Source organism: Procambarus clarkii, chromosome 41 (genome assembly GCF_040958095.1).
Source record: "Procambarus clarkii isolate CNS0578487 chromosome 41, FALCON_Pclarkii_2.0, whole genome shotgun sequence".
NCBI classification, from domain to species: Eukaryota; Metazoa; Arthropoda; class Malacostraca; order Decapoda; family Cambaridae; genus Procambarus; species Procambarus clarkii.
The window spans coordinates 15,507,719-15,527,128 of record NC_091190.1 but is presented as its reverse complement, the minus strand read 5'-3'; the positions used below and the strand labels follow the sequence as shown (position 1 = coordinate 15,527,128).

At 41.2% G+C, this 19,410-nt stretch overlaps 1 protein-coding gene, 1 long non-coding RNA gene and 2 other non-coding genes across 4 annotated transcripts in view; 1 reads left to right on the top strand and 3 right to left on the bottom strand.

Moving 5' to 3' along the window:
• The window catches only part of LOC138373093 (uncharacterized), a 200,128-nt gene that overhangs the window by 178,447 nt on the left and 2,271 nt on the right, over positions 1-19,410 (bottom strand). The window lies entirely within an intron of this gene.
• Positions 8,068-8,140, bottom strand: TRNAT-AGU (transfer RNA threonine (anticodon AGU)). Its single transcript has one exon. It is a non-coding gene; the product is annotated as a tRNA-Thr (tRNA).
• On the bottom strand, positions 9,369-9,484 carry TRNAL-CAA (transfer RNA leucine (anticodon CAA)). Its single transcript has 2 exons — positions 9,447-9,484; positions 9,369-9,413 (listed from the first exon to the last, which is right to left on the bottom strand). It is a non-coding gene; the product is annotated as a tRNA-Leu (tRNA).
• On the top strand, positions 10,429-18,994 carry LOC123761020 (mannan endo-1,4-beta-mannosidase). Its single transcript, XM_045746835.2, has 9 exons — positions 10,429-10,877; positions 12,481-12,640; positions 12,970-13,211; positions 13,408-13,485; positions 14,519-14,607; positions 16,660-16,739; positions 16,908-17,065; positions 18,015-18,134; positions 18,428-18,994. The coding sequence occupies exons 1-9, from the start codon at positions 10,812-10,814 to the stop codon at positions 18,551-18,553; spliced, it is 1,119 nt and encodes a 372-aa protein (XP_045602791.2). The 5' UTR covers positions 10,429-10,811; the 3' UTR covers positions 18,554-18,994.

The window sequence follows — 19,410 nt, the reverse complement described above, 5'->3', positions numbered from 1 at the left end:
AGTCTCCCACTACCCAGCACTCTGGTGTTCAATCCATTGAGTGCTGCGGTATAGCAATCAGGAAGATGTCAATCTGTGATGTACAAATAAATGTTACCGGAGCTTTTCTCTGTTAAACCATCTGGCTACAGTAGAGTACAAAACATCTCCACATTCGACCTCAGTTTCTGACAAGAACACTGGTCAAACTGGCCGTGGTCCAAGTTATAACTTGGCAGGAATTTCACATTTAAATCCACAACATTTATTACAGACTTACCACTTACTAACTTGACTTACCACTTACTAACTTATCACTTTGTATCGTAGTGCTTGTTGGGGTGAAGCTGCTTGGGATGACAAACGCTTGAGAGTTTGTGTGTCTGAACAAGGTCAGACCTCAAGGCAACCATTCTTACAGTCGTCCAACGTCATACTTCACACATCACCTTCCAATTGCTGGATTTTTTATTTTTATTTTCTGCTTGAATACACACACAGTTTGTGAAAAGTGTCATTTCCTGTGGCTGCCACCTTCGAGTGTATCACAGACGTCACTCATCCCAAGTGCTTGTAAAAATGCACTCGAATGTATTTGCTTTGTCCCTTAAAATACAAAAGCTTATCTTAACCCATAGTTACTCTTCTGGTAACTGTACAGGTAGTGACAGTAAGACAATTATATCATTGAATCAGTTATTATTTTCACGAAGCAGCTCCCTAGCCACCAGCAATGAAAAGTCTTCCTTTTACATCCGTAAATTTAGCGACAACTTCAAACAGTAGCTAAGCCTTCCTGCACACACACACTCTTTCTCTTTATACTGTTGAGCAGACAAGGCCCTGCTCAGACCCTCAACTTTGTCTTCCACGATTAATGCTGTGCTTCATTATGCACCTTAACTTTATATTATTTGAACGTCGAAACGCTTCCCTCACGGATAGAGACCCAAGAGAAACAGTGTGCGCTACACAAACAGGTAATCACGTTGTTCACTGATCGTTGAACACCACTCTTGTTGCTCGACGATTTAGACAATGATCTGGTGCAAGGCAGTCGAGATCGGAAGTCTCTCGATCTCGGCAGTCGAGAAGGAAGATAGGGAGCCGGTCGGCCGAGCGGACAGCACGCTGGACTGGTGATCCTGTGGTCCTGGGTTCGATCCCAGGCGCCAGCGAGAAACAATGGGCAGAGTTTCTTTCACCCTATGCCCCTGTTACCTAGCAGTAAATAGGTACCTGGGTGTTAGTCAGCTGTCACGGGCTGCTTCCTGGGGGTGGAGGCCTGGTCGAGGACCGGGCCGCGGGGACACTAAAGCCCCGAAATCATCTCAAGATAACCTCAAGATATATAACCACGTCCTCCTCCCCCTCTCGTCATGGTATTTACCATATCTTTACCTACTGCCTCTGTACCCCATGTTCGGTGTCTCCCGCATCACTGTAGAGGAGGACTATACCATCCTTCCCTCACCACAACTGGACCACTGCTGCCCGGTACCACCATCTCCACCATACCACAGCTGAACTATTACCCTCCTGATACCACTACTTCTACCACAGTTGGGTCATTACCAATTGGTACCACCTTCACCACACCATAGTTGGATTATTACCAGCTAGTACCACTATCTCCACCACCGTGGGTCACCTCTCCACCACCGTGGGCCACCTCTCCATCACCGTAGCCACCTCTCCACCACCGTGGCCACCTCTACATCACCGTGGCCACTTCTCCACCACCATGGCCACTTCTCCACCACCGTGGGCCACCTCTCCACCACCGTGGGCCACCTCTCCACCACCGTGGGCCACCTCTCCACCACCGTGGCCACCTCTCCACCACCGTGGGCCACCTCTCCACCACCGTGTCCACCTCTCCACCACCGTGGGCCACCTCTCCACCACCGTGGCCACCTCTCCACCACCGTGGCCACCTCTCCACCACCGTGGCCACCTCTCCACCACCGTGGGCCACCCCTCCACCACCGTGGCCACCTCTCCACCACCGAGGCCACCTCTCCACCACCGTGGCCACCTCTCCACCACCGTGGGCCACTTCTCCACCACCGTGGGCCACCTCTCCACCACCGAGGCCACCTCTCCACCACCGTGGCCACCTCTCCACCACCGTGGGCCACTTCTCCACCACCGTGGGCCACCTCTCCACCACCGTGGCCACCTCTCCACCACCGTGGGCCACCCCTCCACCACCGTGGCCACCTCTCCACCACCGAGGCCACCTCTCCACCACCGTGGCCACCTCTCCACCACCGTGGCCACCTTTCCACCACCGTGGCCACCTCTCCACCACCGTGGGCCACCCCTCCACCACCGTGGCCACCTCTCCACCACCGAGGCCACCTCTCCACCACCGTGGCCACCTCTCCACCACCGTGGGCCACTTCTCCACCACCATAATCACTTCTCCACCACTCCTCCATTACCTTCCGCCTCACCATGATACATCTTCATTCTGTCCTCTGTTGGTCCCTCAAGTTACTGCTAAACTTTTCCTTTTAATATTTTAATAGGATTTCTGGAGCGTGGTAATGGCCTTCAGGATATATGATAAAGTTTGCAGCATTTGAGAGCAAAGTTCCGTGTTAGGACACTGTATGACATTATAGGTTAGCTTGCGTTATGTGAAGTGTCTCCAGCCACGGGGTAGTCACAGGCGGACCACTGAGTACTGGTATAGACTAAAGTGTTGGTGGTAATATAAGTGCCGTATTGGGGGTAAAGTTGTCGGTAAGGAAGCACATAACTCATCCTATCCCAGCTAATTCCCATTTATGTTTTGCTTTCCATTACCCTTTTTTGATCTTAACTTTCAGCTCCACTCATGCAAATCACATCACGTCAAGTTTACCTAACCAAATTGTTTAAAATAAAAAAAATAGTGTCTGCATAATAATTTCAAACTTCGGCCATGACCTGTCAACTAATCCGTGATATCTTGTTTTCAAGGACAGAAACTTTGCCGCTAAAGCTCACATCAATACCTGGAAGTTTTCCTTTTGAAGCACAGACCAAGTCACACAAATGTGACTTGGTCTGTCACACACTTGTGACTTTGAATCTGTACACCAGTTGATTGACGGTTGAGAGGCGGGACCAAAGAGCCAGAGCTCAACCCCCCCGCAAGCACAACTAGGTGAGAACTAGGTGAGTACACATGTGCTCGTCGCCTTTAGCTGTCCAGGCGGCTGAGTAAATCATATAGAATAATAACATGTATTGCGAAACGCATCAAAGCTATATCCTAAAATATGGTATTTGAAATACATAAACGAATATCAATATATATGATTTATACTCGACGTCCAGGATTGTAATGTTTGAGTGTACTGCCTCGCACTGGAGGAGGGAGTCGTGGAAGTCGTCTCCATCAGCAACTTCAAGATCAGATACGACCAGGAATTCAATCGTCAGTTTGGAAAAAACGTGAAAGGTACAAATATGTACAAAATAATACGATCAGTCGTACGGCAGCTATGTCAATATTTTCGAGACAAAACTTATAATGCAATATATATATATATATATATATATATATATATATATATATATATATATATATATATATATATATATATATATATATATATATATATATATATATATATATTTCAACCGAAGACTTCAAATCTTTGTTTATAATTCATGCATATTTTCACGGATAAATAATGTAACCCGTCCACATAAACATTGACAAATGTACGTTAATTCAGCAGCCAGTCAGTCCCTCAGTTTATGATAAAAAAAAATCCGTTTAAACTCAACCAGTTATCATCCTAGGCTCGTTCAAGCAGCCGCCGACCTCAAAGACATTAATCAGTTTTAACGCACAGCATTTTCACAAAATTTATATCACGAGTACAAACAGATATTAATATATACTAAATGTTGTTACATTTCTAAACATAAGCAACCGTTTTTGTGGCCAATGGCAGTCTTTGGAAGAGTTTTCAGTTTACAAATTTTTAACATCGCCGCGAGTCATTTGGCATCCGGTTTCTTAATTTATATATATACATTTGTTTGTTTTTCATCGGAGCTCGTCTCTAATGTTTACTGAAAGAAAATATATCAGGCTTCCATGCTGGATTATGTCGGCTAACACAAGCTTGGCATTACCGTATTTTTCTCCTGCACATTATATGATAAATATAATATAGTCAGTGCTCAGTACCAACTGTGAATTGTAGTTGATACTGAATTATTATTATATTTCGCTCTTTTGTCTACATTTTAATGTTTTAAACTGTCAGCGCATATAGAAGTTAGTTTTGTATTATTCAACTTTAATATTAAAGAGAGTTTGGCAAACAAGAGCCAGAAAACTCCCTCTTTTGTTCTCTCTAAAAAAAAACTTTTTGTTCTCTAAAAAAACTTTTTGTTCTCTAAAAAAAACTTTTTGTTCTCTCTAAAAAAACTTTTTGTTCTCTCTAAAAAAAACTTTTTGTTCTCTCTAAAAAAAACTTTTTGTTCTCTCTAAAAAAAACTTTTTGTTCTCTCTAAAAAAAAACTTTTTGTTCTCTCTAAAAAAAACTTTTTGTTCTCTCTAAAAAAAAACTTTTTGTTCTCTCTAAAAAAAACTACCCTGGTCTATTGCTGCATAAAGATCAAATGCTACTTTACAGACCTCGGGAAAAAAATCGCCTGGGGGATTCGATCAAGGAAATTGCTTCTACACTCAGGTAAAATATCCTCCATTAATCCCAGGATTTACATCATTAATATTCAGGGTATAACGTGAGTTTTGTCACCTCGTCTTACTCTGTATGTAAACAATGACTCGTGTTATCACGTGTTAGTTTATATCTAGTACAGAATTTCTCAACCTGACTCATGAGTAATTTGGTTTCACTCTTTGGAGACATGTGGCTATGCGTATTGATGTGGTCCAGTGGTGGATGTGGTCCGGTGGTGAATGTGGTCCGGTGGTGGATGTGGTCCGGTGGTGGATGTGGTCAGGTGGTGGATGTGGTCAAGTGGTGGATGTGGTCCAGTGGTGGATGTGGTCCGGTGGTGGATGTGGTCCGGTGGTGGATGTGGTCTGGTGGTGGATGTGGTCAGGTGGTGGATGTGGTCAGGTGGTGGATGTGTCCGGTGGCGGAGAAAGATGCAATATTTATTTATTTGTTTATTTATTTATTTGTTTATTTATTTATTTGTTTATTTATTTATTTATTTATTTATTTATTTATTTATTTATTTATTTATTTATTTATTTATATACAAGAAGGTACATTGGGTTTGTGATGATATTATTACACTGTTATACACAGAAGTTACACAATAAGCTGTGTTTGTTACCACCAAGTTATGATTAAATATAATTGTTAATATAGGGTCAGAGTATTATAGTCGGGTTCGTTCTCGACTCACAATCGAGAATTCCGGGTTCGAATCCTGATCAAGCGGGATAGGAATGGTTGAGCGCTTTTCCTATCACTTACTGTCTCCCCTAGCAGTAAATAGGTAGCCAGGAGTTAACTTGTTGTGAAGATGCATCCTAGGGAGAGTCAGTAATTCGAACCTGGAAGGGGACCTAAGATGTACTATGTTTGTTTATTTATTTATTTATTTATTTATTTATTTATATACAAGAAGGTACATTGGGTTTGTGAGAATACATAGCATAGTATTTACAATCTTGTAAAGCCACTAGTACGCGCAGCGTTTCGGGCAGGTCCTTAATCTAACAGATAATTTTAAGTAGGTAAATTCTAGCAGAATTAATAAAATGATAACAATGATATGTACTGGCTGCCTGTCCCCCGACACAATGAATTATATAGGAACTGTAACAATCATTGTCAAATAATATCCTCTGGGGGTCTTATTAAGACCTTATGTGCCCTTCGTAATTGTTGAGGCTACCAGATGACGGTACCAAATTATCAGAAAAAACGAACCCCATTATATTTAATCACAAGATGAGTATGGGATACAGAATAAACTACAGCTCACAGGATGAGGAAGGGTTCCTCAATCAACTACCGCTCACAGGATGAGTATGGGGCGCACAATAAATTAGCCACAACTGATGGTAACAGTTAATAATTTGTATCGTTCTCCTGGCTTTACTTGAGTTGGCCATCATCAACACTCACGACGTAAGAGATGTTTTCTGTGTTGGAAAACAGAAAATGAAGAAACTCATTCAATGTATAACTCTTACATATTAATAATTCGAAATTTAATTAATTTTGAACTTTGGGATCTTCGAGTATACATATTGAGTTTACTTTAATCCTGGTCCATGTTTAGAACTAAAGTATACATGCTGGATGGTTAGGAAGCACTTGTAGTTCCCCCTAATAGCCCTCCAAAAGTCGATAGGTCTTAAGCCCAACGCTAAACTAATGGTTAGTTTAGCGTTGGCCCATTTTAAACTAATGGAACCACAACCATTAGTTGTGGTTCCACTACACTTCCACTATTGGCTCTGAGGAACAAACTTAACAAATCTCATGTACTAGAATTATCATACGGAATTATATTTACAATTTGCAAGAATTGCAAATATTTTATAATTTGAAGTGAAATGACTTGGCATTTCATACAACGTACGTTTACATTTATCCCTTAAATGACTCAGTTTTAACTCAGTATTAAATGTCTGTTCTTGTCTTGGTCCACACACCTTGTCACTTAGACCCCAATACAAGCTGAACTGCAAAAGATAATTTACCTGAATTACCTGTATTTACTTGAGGGCCACCATCTCTAGTGGCCTCGGTGAGGAGAGGAAGCCGGCGGCTTGTCAAAGGTTCTGATGAGACTTGGAGCCAAATACAACTTAGTGAGCCTATCATTGCAGCTCTTTGAGCCTATCAGCTAGTACTTCGCCGTGAGCTTTGAGCCTATCAGTATAGCTCTCTGAGCTTATCAGCTAGTGCAGCTCCATGAGCCTATTGGGCTGTCATATCGACACTGAATGTTTGTGTAGAATATGCCTCTCCCACATAATAATATTTTATTTACAGGAAGGTACAATGGGTTGGTGAGATTACGTTAATGATATTTTTACATTCTTGCAAAGTCACTAACACGCTTAGCGTTTCAGGCATCACATGTTACTGCGTCTTATTTGTTCACTTTGACAAGCCGCCGGATTCTTGTCCTCGTCGAGGCCACTAGTGACCCTCGGATAAATTCAGGTAACATTCAGGTAATCATTTAAGGTGTTTGCAGCTTTTGGGTGCTCTGTTCACACCTGCATTCCCTTGTTCGTCTACTACAAGCAGTTAAAACGACCAGGTGGATGATAGGGATGTAAGGACTACCAGGTAGATGTCACGGACAGTAGGGACGACTAGGTGGGTGACGGGTGACACGGGCCGTAAAGATGGCCACGTGTACTTTATATACTTTATATATCAGGAGAAGGCACCAAGCCATTACGACTATATAGCACTTGGAAAGGGTGAGGATAATGATTTGGGATGGGACCGGGGAAAGGAATGATTCCCAACCATTTGGACAGTCGGGGATTGAACGCTGACCTGCATTGAAGAAAGACCGTGCAGCCTAGTGGTTGGCCAAGTGTAGAACACGGACAGTAAAATGACTAGGTGAATGACACGGAGTATAAAGAAGACCAGGTGGATGATACGGACGATTAAAACGACCAGGTGGATGACATGGACAACAAAGACGACCAGGTGGATGACACAGACGGTTAAAACGACCAGGTGGATGACATAGACAACAAAGACGACCAGGTGGATGACATAGACAACAAAGACGACCAGGTGTATGGCAAGGACAGCAAAGACTACCAAGTGGATGACACGAACAATAAAAACGACCAGGTGGGTGACACGGACACCACAGGCGACCAGGGTGAATGACAGAGTGTAAAGACGACCAGTTGGATGACACGGATAATAAAAACAACCGAGTGGGTGGCATGGACAGCATAATCGGTCAGATGGATAACTAAAACGAATCCATCAGGTTCGCCAAATAATACTCTTACGATTTGACAGTAACTACTTTACATCACTCCGAAAATGGTAAATTTAATAATTTCCTTCTATAAAGTAACCATAAAAACACATTAGGATACCACAGTGCCTCCAGGGAGGATCGAACTCCCGGCCTCTGGTTTACTAGACCAGCGCTCTAGCCACTGAGCTATGGAGGCTACGTCTACCAAGTTGGTTCGCGTTTTCATATAAATATAAAATGTTAAGAATAGAGTGATTCTTTCTTCTTTATTATCTTATTAATCTGTTGTTAATGGGATGAGTAAGAGGAGCAGAATAAACTGCCGTTCACAAGATGAGCAAAAGGTGTAGAATAAACCGCCGCTCACAGGATGAGCAAGAATTTACTGCCGCTCACAGAATGGGCTGAAAATCGAGTGTAGTGTTTTAATAAGATGGCAATTATCAAAAAAAAAAACGTAGTGAGTTCATAAGATGTCAATTATCAAACAGGCCATACTTCGCCTTTCTAATTATACGTCAATAACATAAGTTGGATTCTATATTCAAGTGTTTGCGGATGGTGCAAAACTGACAAGACTAATTTGAACGTGTATAATGTGGAGGGATGATTTAGGAAATGGTTGCTCAACTGTATAAGAAAATACAAAGTAACGAAATTTTGGACGAGGGTGAAAAAGCCACAGGAAGTATATAGAATGACTGGAAGGTAAAGGATAAAAGTAAGAAATGTAAACAGATCTGGGAGTTGTAACTCAAAGCCTATCACTGGAAACACACACAAACCAGAAAACATCAGCGGCATATGCAAAGGGTACAAACATTCGAGTAGCCTTCGGGCATCTGGACAAGGAAGCCGTCAGGGCGACATACATTGTTAATATTACAGCAGTACTAGAAGATGTAGCCTCAGTACATGTGGAGATCCCCGTCTGAACAAAGCACAAAGCAAACCTAGAGTAAATCCTGAAGATTTGCTGCATGACTGAACCTCGAACTTAAGTGAACTCAGATACATGGTAAGACTTTTGGGACCTAAGCCTCACCCTGGTGGATAAAGAACACGATAAAGATAAAGAAGTGGCGACATGATCACTACATATAAGATTTTTAATATAATTGGCAAAGTGGAGAAAAACTAAAGTTAACAAAAACAAGTACAGGGCCAAAAGACGTAAGTAGAAATTAGTAACTCAGTATAAGCTTTGGGAATGTAAGAAAACAACTGGAATGATCTAAAATATAATGAAAGGTTAACTTCATGCATACTTTGAACAGTAGGTATGATCCGTATAAGAGATGAGACATATTGCATATCGCGACTGAAAGGCAGGCCCAGGGAGCTGAAACCTGTCCGGAGGGGAATTGTAAAGGCGTATAATCGATCAAAACTTCAATTAACCTAACTTATGAGAAAAAAATTAATGTCAGAAGTGGGATTCGAACCCACGCCCTCAGAGAGGACCAGAATGCCCATGGCCCTTCTATTGGAAGGGAAGTTACCTTGAGTCTGGCGCCTTAGACCACTCGGCCATCCTGACAATGTAATGCACTACAACTATTTACCAATAAATTCAGTTCAAAAAGTTGTATCGTAACTAAATTAATGTTTTCCGTTCTCGGAGACAGAAAGCGTGTGTATATAATTTAGGCCAATATATATGTTTTGTAGACTTGTATCAATCTTGGCTTTGCAAGATTGTACAACTTAACCACCAAAATATGTACTTTCGCAACCCATTCTACCTTATTTTATATATTTAAATAAATAACCGTAGAGTTAAATATAAATAGCCGTAGTGTTAAATATAAATACTGTAAATAGTCGTAGTATTAAATATACAATAAAATAGTAGAGTCTCTTGATGGGGGAATGGTAGCCTAAATTAGCATGATATTATAGCTAGGCTTCAATTCACCGCTTCCATAATTTATCTGAACCTAACATGTTAAAAAAAATAAAAATAAAATAAAATGTTTATTCAGGTAAGGTACATACATACAAGAGATTTTACATAAATTGATCGATTTATAGATGAAGCTAGTACATACAATGCCTAAAGCCACTATTACGCAAAGCGTTTCGGGCAGGCAAGCGTTTCGATATTCTATGGAACAATCGCAACCCAGCCTTCTCATGTGACAGTACAAATTGATTACAGTCCACATTTTGTTGGTTTGAAAATTATAACGCGATATAAAATCTAAATTTAAAACGAAGACAAGGAAAGTACTTAATTATAACACGATATAAAATCTAAATTTAAAACGAAGACAAGGAAAGTACCTGTCTTGTACTAACACTCGTTGTCCACATCAACGTACGTCCTTGTGGTTAAGGTTAGCGTCACCCTTACTTTAACCTTCAACTTCATCATCCTCTATCGTGCCACAAAAAATAAACAGCAGTTTAGTTTTCCCAGATGATAACCTTGGCAGAGGGCGGGAGGTTTTCGGTTATCTGGTTTTCCCATGTACTTCTCATGGGTTCAGGGTGGACGCTTTGCAAGATGGTGCTGTGTGGTGAGCGCCTTGGGGATGGTGCTGTGTGGATGCCTCGTGGGATAGTGTTGGGTCAGAGTCTCGTGGAACGATCCAGGGTGGCCGCCTTATGGGAGGGTGCTGTGTGGGTGCCTATCTGAAGGCACCCCACACCATCACTGTGGGTGGTCGTTTTGTGAGATGGTGCTATGTGGGCGTATCATCGGACGGTGGTGTGTGGGCGTATCGTGGGACGTTGCTAGGTGGGGTATCTCATGAGACGATGCATGATTGGTGGTCACGAGGGGTGGTGGTGAGGGGGATGGACTTGGGTATATAATTCAGAGCCACCTGGGCCCTGATGTGACAACATACACCGCAGCTGAGATGGCCCCAATGCTCATTCTCGCCCTGTTGGCCCTCTTGGGGTCCACCACTGCCAAAAGACTCCAGGTAAGTGGAGGTTTTTCATTATTTACACGCACTTTTGTCCCATGCACTCTTTTCACCATGACAGAATTTCACTCACCCCTCTAAGAATGACTCAAAAGTTGCATTCCAAATACTATGCATATAATATTAAAAATCTTATATTTTTTCTATATTAATACATATGCATTTGCTTGGATTATTTTCATCGTGGAAGTTTACAAATTTAATAGCACCAGAAAATGTTGACGATTTGAAAACTTGAATGAAAGAAGTATTTTTATATTCATAACTAATTACTTAACAGTCTAAACTGAAGCCTACTTCAATACACAAAATGTTCAATAGAATGCCAGAGTCGGAAGGGCAAAGCGCAGGCCTTTTTCAACATCCAATCTACTTCCTTGCTTCATTTTCACTTGAAACAAAATTCAAATTTAATCACAGTGATATAACGACACAAATGGCAATAATGCCTGGATAACCCTGCCACTTTTGGACAGGAATCGCACATCATGGTCCAAAAATCTGTAAGTGATTTTTCATCGAGCGTATTTCTTGCTCTCAAATCAGTCTTCAGCGCCAGAAATCCAGCTTAACAATCATCAGGAACTTTTGCAGCCGACAATCTGAATGGATTTCACATCAAATCCAACTACTCATCACTAAGTTCAGGAAAATATCGGCTAAATTCTTTTTCCTTCGCTGTCAAATGCTGCAAAATTTATTTGTTTGCAAATTCTGGAAGCACTTGGTCATCATTACCAGCAACATGAACTAATGACAGTTCATCAAGCATTGCATTTTTTATCTTGCACTTTCTCTTCCAGTTTTCCAGCTTCCACATGAAAGCTGATATTTGTATTCCTTCCTTGCATCTGAAGATTCAGTTTATTCGGCTGGTCTGGGTTTGATCAAATTTTCTCAATTGTATGTGGTATTTTCTACTCTACCTGCAGTGCTACGATTTAGTAAGACGCTTCAGTAACCATGTGGTTCATTTCTTGGAATGCTCATGTTGAATCCAGTTTAATTTTGAGAGCATTTCCATAAGGTTTAACAAAGTTTTTTGTCCTTGTCACTGTGTTGAGGATGAACATTCTACAAATGTTGCTTCAGCTTTGTTGGTTTCATAGAATCGTTTAACAAAGCTTTGCTCCAAATAACACATTGAAACCCTTCTTTTTCACTGATGATGATGGATGTGAATACATATTCAGTTTATGACTCATAGTATCCTCCTTTTCTGCACTCTTGTTGGGTTCCAAAATATGTGAATAAAAAACAACAGTAAAATATAACTATAAATGTAATATTTCCACTGATAGAAGTAAACGTTACTTTTTTAATCGTGTGACATTATCGTTATTTTTTTAATCTGTGACATACAATAATGTGTGATGTCCTGTAGATTATGTATTTTATGTAGAGTTGTAGTTTGCAGAAAGATGAATATTCCAACATTTTGAGTCTGTGGTCCCTATTCCCTCCCCTGAAACTCTGAAATTCCCCCCCCCCCCCACCCCTGGATGAGCGCCTCTGGTCTTTAGGATATAACTATTATTAATCCTTAAAACAAAATGATTCGTGTGCAACAAGTGTCGATTACCCGCCGTTCTACTAACAGGTGTCGGGCACGAACCTGACCTACGGGGACGAGGTGGTGTTCCTGAGCGGGAGCAACATCGCCTGGCATAACTATGGCTATGACTTCGGCAACGGCGCCTACGACGGAACCATCGCCACCTGGGTCCAGGAGATTGCCGACGCCGGCGGCAACTCCATCCGTGAGTACTGTGCACCTTTATTCTTCCGTACTGTGCACCTTCATCAGTGAGTACTATACACCCTCATCCTTGAGTACTGTATACCTCCGTTCCTTCAGCCCGTTCTCTCGGTTTACCCCTCCGTTAAAAATACAGTGGATCAACCTAACTAAAAGCCAAGACGGATTGGCACGTTTTCTTTCACCGGATGGCTTTGTTCACGTAGCAATAAATAGATACCCATCTGTTTGGGACTGCATCCTGGGGTTGGGCTAGGGAGACCTCTATAAGTCCAAATACAATGGGAAACCATACCCCAATTTACGTGTGTGCTGTCACCCTGGCGGCAGGAGTGTGGGTGCACGTGGAGGGCGACAACACCCCGAACTATGACACCGACGGCTTCGTCACCGCCTGCGACAGGACTGGCACCTTTGAGAACGATGTTCTCTCGCTGCTGGACGCTGCTGAAGAGAGCAACGTGGTTGTGAATCTGTGCATGTGGAATGCCGCTGTCCTCAGAAACCAGAAAACCATTGACCTCTTGTATGACGACGCCAAGCTTGACGCCTATATAGAGAACTGCCTCACTGTAAGTGTACCAGTCAATAGCAGGAGATTTGGAGAGTTTGTATATGTAACTATATAGTCTTCCCGGCTTGGTGACATAATCTGATCATTATTTACTCCGCTTAAGCCATTGATCATGGAATTTAAAAAAAAACATTTGTTGGTTATACATACATTAGCCTAGCGAAGATGTGTAATAATTGATTCTCCATTTCTAGCCTCTGATGGAGACGATCAAGGGACACCCCGCCCTGGGATCCTACGAGGTGTTCAACGAACCTGAGGGCATAGTGCTGGTAGGTGGCGGTGCTCGTGGGTCGGAATCATTCTGGCCAGGCCTTTAAGAGGCTTTCTCACCCCGAGAATGGGATTTCTTGTACCATAGGCTTGGTCAGCAAGGTCACTCAGGCCGAATTGCTGTTGGTTTAATTGAGGTCCGCGCTAAACAAATATCAACCAAAAAAATCCACGCCAGACTTGCACCTCTGTGGCTTATTTTGCCGATTTATTTTGTATTTATGTATATAATTTTTCTTATTCTGATTGTCCAACTTAACTTATTATTTATAATATAGATATACCATAATTTCTTAACAAAAAGAATAATAAATTAAAGCTATAAAATTATTCTGAACAATTAATAATAAAATGAACCAATTTCACTATTCGTGAAATTGGTTTAATCGTATAGACTATATTTTGGCAGTCAGTAATGAATAAAACAGAACAGTCTATTATGTTATTTTCCAACGGTTCGTACTTGACCAAGTTTGGGTTCACCATCAACCGAGTTTTCCCTCTACCTGGGTCCCTAGCGGCTGTGGTCTTACAGGTATCCACTTTGCCTGCTGGGTAGAGCAACGGCCTCGCTTCTTGCGGGGTCGGTGTTCAAGCTCCGTTAATGTAAGTCCTTAGGCGTCATTCCTTCCGACCTGGTGCTTTATTTTGATAATGACTTACATTTCTTAAATCCTTCCTCATATCCCAGCTCAAAGACCCGCATTTTTCAATCAGTGTATCGCGGGAGTTTGAGGGAAGGTAACAAATAACAGGAATAATAAGAAAAAACAATCTTTTGAAATACATGATCATCATTATTTAAAAAAATATATAATTAGAATTTTAGCTCTTAAACTTTGAAACGCTCTTAATTCCCGTTGATATATATACTGTATATATATAAAGTCTTTCCTTAAAAAAATTATGGTGCCTTACAATTCCTGTAACTTGTTCAGTTGTGCCGCGTTGAAAAAGATCGAAAATTTATATCCAATGCTATGTTGCCATGCTGGCTGAGCGCGCTCTCCTCATAATTACCTTTCCTTGCAGGTTGAGAGCAATACCGACCCGTGCTACGACACTACCCAAATTGGTGTGCAGGGAGCCGGTTGGGCTGGAAATGAAATCCCCATGGAGAAGTGAGTATATATAGCCTAGCCTGTTGGTGTGAGGGAGAGGCAGCGAGTAGCCTAGCCAGGCGTTTTTTTTTTTCCTACCACAGAATTGGCCATACATTTACAACGGTAACCAAAATATATTAATTTCCTTCTGTTCTCCATGGACAAGGTTAGAGATCTGTTAAACATATATTGTTCAGTGATTCACTGTACAACATCCACATAAAGTGATTGTAGTGCTTTTAAAATGCTACTCTAACCTGCATACATAAATACACAGATTTACGTCTGTCCTACATAAACAGTGTTCCAGGTGTCTTCTGCAGTGTCATTAATGTGCGTTTACAAATGTGAAATGCGGTGTGGGGTGAGAGGTGGTGAGTAGCCTGGCCTGGCATTGTGAGGGAGGGAGGTGTTGAGCATCCTTGCAATGGTCGGAGAGTTAATGCCCTAGCCATGAGCAATAGTTAAAAGAACTTCACTTGTACGTCTCCCTTGTCTTGTCTCCCCCTTCCTCACAAGACAATTAAAAATATCCAAGAAAATTTAATCATAGGGGCTGTAACCGGTGGTGTAGTTATATATAGTAAAAATGACAATCGTATAGACGAGCTGGCAACAGGAGATAGTGTTCTATCATTGTCAATGACCCACGCTTTTACGACGCCAGAATAAATATTGCAATCAATCATTGTACATCGGAGATAATATATTGACAAGAGTTGTCGATGCTCCTGACTTGATTTATGAGCTATAAATTGGAAAGAATATTAGCTCGGAGCTGTGAACGAGATACTGGAGTGAACTTAAAAGTAGAGAAATTATAGCCATAGAACCAATAATTGCAAGGAATACCTGCTTCGGAACCATGGGCGAGCCACTGGCGAGAGCTGTACAGAAGCTGGATAATAGGATTGTGAACGAATCGTTTTTACTTCACTTTGGCAGTAATATGATACAATATGGAGGTGCTGCTCGAGGTACATGCTCAAGCCTCAAACTAGTAGTTTTGGAACGATCATGTTCAATTATATAATGTTGCAACCCATCCTCCTTAAGTGATAGTGTATTAAATATTTGATTGAAAGTACCAATGTGTAGTGATAGTCCATCAGAATCACTTTTTGTACTATTAAATTTATAGTCCAGAAAAAATACTAATAAAACCAAACTTAAATATTCCTAGACCAAGTATAGCACGCATATATATTATTTTAGACCAAAGATAGCAAATATTAGGCCCAGGATTACTAGGAGAGCCTAGGCTTGGTCTTATATTTATGTTGCGTTTAAAAATGTTTCCGCTTTTTCCAAATTCAGTAATACATAAATAAACTTTCTGGTGGTCCATCACTTTATATTGGTACTTTCCACCAAATATTTACTATAAGTACTTTCATTTTAGGAGGATCGGCTGAATGTTGCAACAGTTTATACCAGCAGCTACTAATTATTCAACAAAATTCGCCTAACGTTATTCACTCAGTATATAACTAGAATAGATATTCTTACGCAAGCGAGAAAAAACTTTTAGAATGAAGGTTTTAGTTTAGTTCATTTATTATGAACCAATGAGAGAGAAAAATACACACGCAAGAACCCCCCCCCCCCTGTCCCGTCCAAACACCTGTTTTCATATTTCCAAAAACATAAAAAACATAATTTCGAATCTCATCCTGTATATATTCCAAATATTTTCCCATGTTGAAAGGCAACACGTGAAACATTTTTTTCTGATAACTACATTTAAAAAAGACACCCTTATTTATACCGTAGATGATTTCATTGTATATATCTAGTGGACTTATACTCCACCAACACTTATTATTATTACACACATAAGAATTAGCAATTCATTAGAATCACTTTACTTCCGAGGGAGCCTATACAGCAACAAACATTTTCAAAGAAAATTACTTCTTTATGGGACGTACAGTTTGTGTGAAGGTTTTTTACACGACTACCCGAGATTCAAAGATTTCTCAGGACGAAACAGCAACATATCATCAGCTTGTTCAACGGGTGTCTTTTGTTATGTAGGTGGCTCAATTTTCAACGTCTTTTGTTCCCCAGCATACTTAGATTCATCGGGCGACAGAACCAGGCCGTCCGCAGCATCGACCCGGAGACGCTGATCACTATCGGTGCCTGGAGTAAGTATCCTTCCGAACAAAGCTGAACAAACGTTCCCCCAATTAATTAAATGTTGCCAGATTATAACATGGTTATACCTCTCAACGATATAGTGGAGCTTTTGCGAATAATAACAACGAAACCTCTATAATAAACTGAGAAGTTAATTATACATAACATCTTGGCAGGCCAATTCTCTGCGAACGACGTGTTCCCCAACTCAAACAACTTCTACACCGACACCTGTCTCAACCAGGCTGCCGGCGGTTCTGACGCCCACATTGACTACTACCAGATGCACACTTATGACTGGCTAGAGGCTTGGACCATCGATGCTCCCTTCACGGTCAGTCTCTCGGCTATACAGTAATAATAATAATAATAATTTTTTGCAAGAAGGTACAATGGTTTGGTGAGATTACATAAGATCAGTATTTTTATATTCATGCAAAGCCTAACACAGCGTTTCGGGCAGATCCTTAATCCAACATGTCAGGTAGATGAAAAGATACATTGTAGCCATGTTTTATATCAACAAATAACTACACTATAAGTTGACAGAGGTGATCATACTGGTAAAGATATATATGTCCTAAATACTAATATTAGGGAAGTGGGTAGTACAAGATACAGTGTGAGTTTGAAGCACAAGGTAGGAGTATCTTGGTTATATAGTAGACAGTGATGCGATATTAAGGAAATCTAACAAAAAAATCTTAATTCATGATAGTGCATAAGTACACAATAATTTTAGCAATGACATTATTTAAAAGTTGTTCATATATACATCTCAGCATTTTAGTCGTCACTGCCCGCCTCAAAAAATAAGTTCACCTTTGATAGTGTATTTAGACTAAATACTATATTAATATGAATAGGCTTTGCATTGTGCAATTGAGTTCTATAATGCATAATCTGTTTTAATAATATATAATATTCATCTTTAATTAGGTTTATATTTTCATGACACTCCAGACTCCACTCTTAAGACTCCATCTACCCATGTTAAGAAACACGTATTTGCAAAGACTGCCACAATAATGAAAACAGCTAACCCGAGACACACTTAAAGTCTTCCTTTTGCAGCAGACCCCGTGGCGCAGTGGTAAGATACTCGCCCGGCGTTTCGCAAGCACTTTGGCTTGGGTTCGAATCCTGGCCGGGGAGGATTGACCGGGCGCCAATCCTTAACTGTAGCCTCTGTTCACCCAGCAGTGAATGGGTACCTGGTTGTTAAACGACTCGGCAGGGTCGAATTCTGGAGAAAATTAGGAAATCTCCAATATTTTCCGTAGGTTGACGCCCCTGACTACGTGCTTGACAAGCCCTTAGTAATTGGAGAGTTTGCGTCTGTCCGAGGAGCTGGAACACCTCTACCAGACCTCTTGGTGTACGCCTACGAACACGGCTACAACGTATGTATACTTTTATCATATTCACTACACACACACAGCATATGTATAACCTTATATTCACTACACACACGGCATATATATGCTCTTATATTCACTACAAACAAAGCGTATGTATACGCTCATTCATCGTCGAACCATCACCTCTTGGATATTGTTCCCACTGGGAAGTTGACTAGCCTCATGCCAAACACCGAAGCCTATATAGTACCTACATTTCTTTAATGCACTATATAAATAAATTTTGTTGTAAGTTAATGCTGACTGCGAAGGCCCACTTCACCGTTTTCTGACAGGGCGCTTGGACCTGGCACTTCAATGGTGAGGGAGACGTTACTGACACACGGGAGGACCAGGTGGAAGCTCTTGGATACCTGGTCGGCCGCACTGATAACGGCTTCATTGACTTCACCGTCGAGTAGTTGACCAGATGATGTTCCTCCCGGCAATCCCCTGGACTCTCTCACCATGCACTCTCCACCTCTTTTTTCCCCCTGCAACACCCTGGACTCTCATACACTCTCAGTTTTTGTTCCTCCCTGCAACACCCTAGACTCTCAACATGCACTCTCCAACTCTTGTTCCTCCCTGCAACACCTTGAACTCATCACCCACCCACCTACACTCTGACAGAAAAAGTTTACGTACAGTTCAGTATAGCTGAAATCATAAACTTGCATTCTATTTTGTGCATGCTCCACAATTTTCATCTATTGTAACGCGTGATAAATCTCCAAAGCAAAATGAAATTAAAATTTTGAGGAACGAATCATGAAGCGAAAATAAACTGTACATTATCAACTGAAATATTCAACTTAGAATGTATTTCCTTGCATAATAAATAAAACGTACTGTATGCTAAATTTTGTTGTCATTTGTCTTTCCTTCATAGTTTATTCTAATGGTTCACATATAGCACTATTTCCTGTTTACTGATCCGGACAACTTCTTTAAAAGGTTAGATGTAACACAAACGAGGAGCAACGGTTCCAAGCTCAACAAGCCACAATGTAAGACTGAAAGAACATAAGGATCAATGTAACTGCAGAAGGCCTATTGGCCCATACAAGGCAGCTCCTATTTATATCCACCCAAACTCATTCACACATGTCTAGCCAACGCTTGAAACAATCAAGGGAGCCTACGCCTATTATGTTACGCGGTAATTGGTTCCACAAATCTACAATCCTGTTACCGAACCAGTATTTTTGGGTGCAACAGATTGGAAAAGTCCCAAGGGGTGGGCCGGTCCTAGAGCGCGAAACGCGAATCCAGCGAC

What these genes read in the sequence shown, in the direction of transcription:
- LOC123761020 (XM_045746835.2), top strand. Translation starts at nt 10,812, where the DNA reads ATGGCCCCAATGCTCATTCTCGCCCTGTTGGCCCTCTTGGGGTCCACC. An exon ending in GATCACTATCGGTGCCTGGA is followed by an intron (nt 16,740 to 16,907) that starts GTAAGTATCCTT and finishes ACATCTTGGCAG; the next exon opens with GCCAATTCTCTGCGAACGAC. An exon ending in CCTACGAACACGGCTACAAC is followed by an intron (nt 18,135 to 18,427) that starts GTATGTATACTT and finishes GTTTTCTGACAG; the next exon opens with GGCGCTTGGACCTGGCACTT.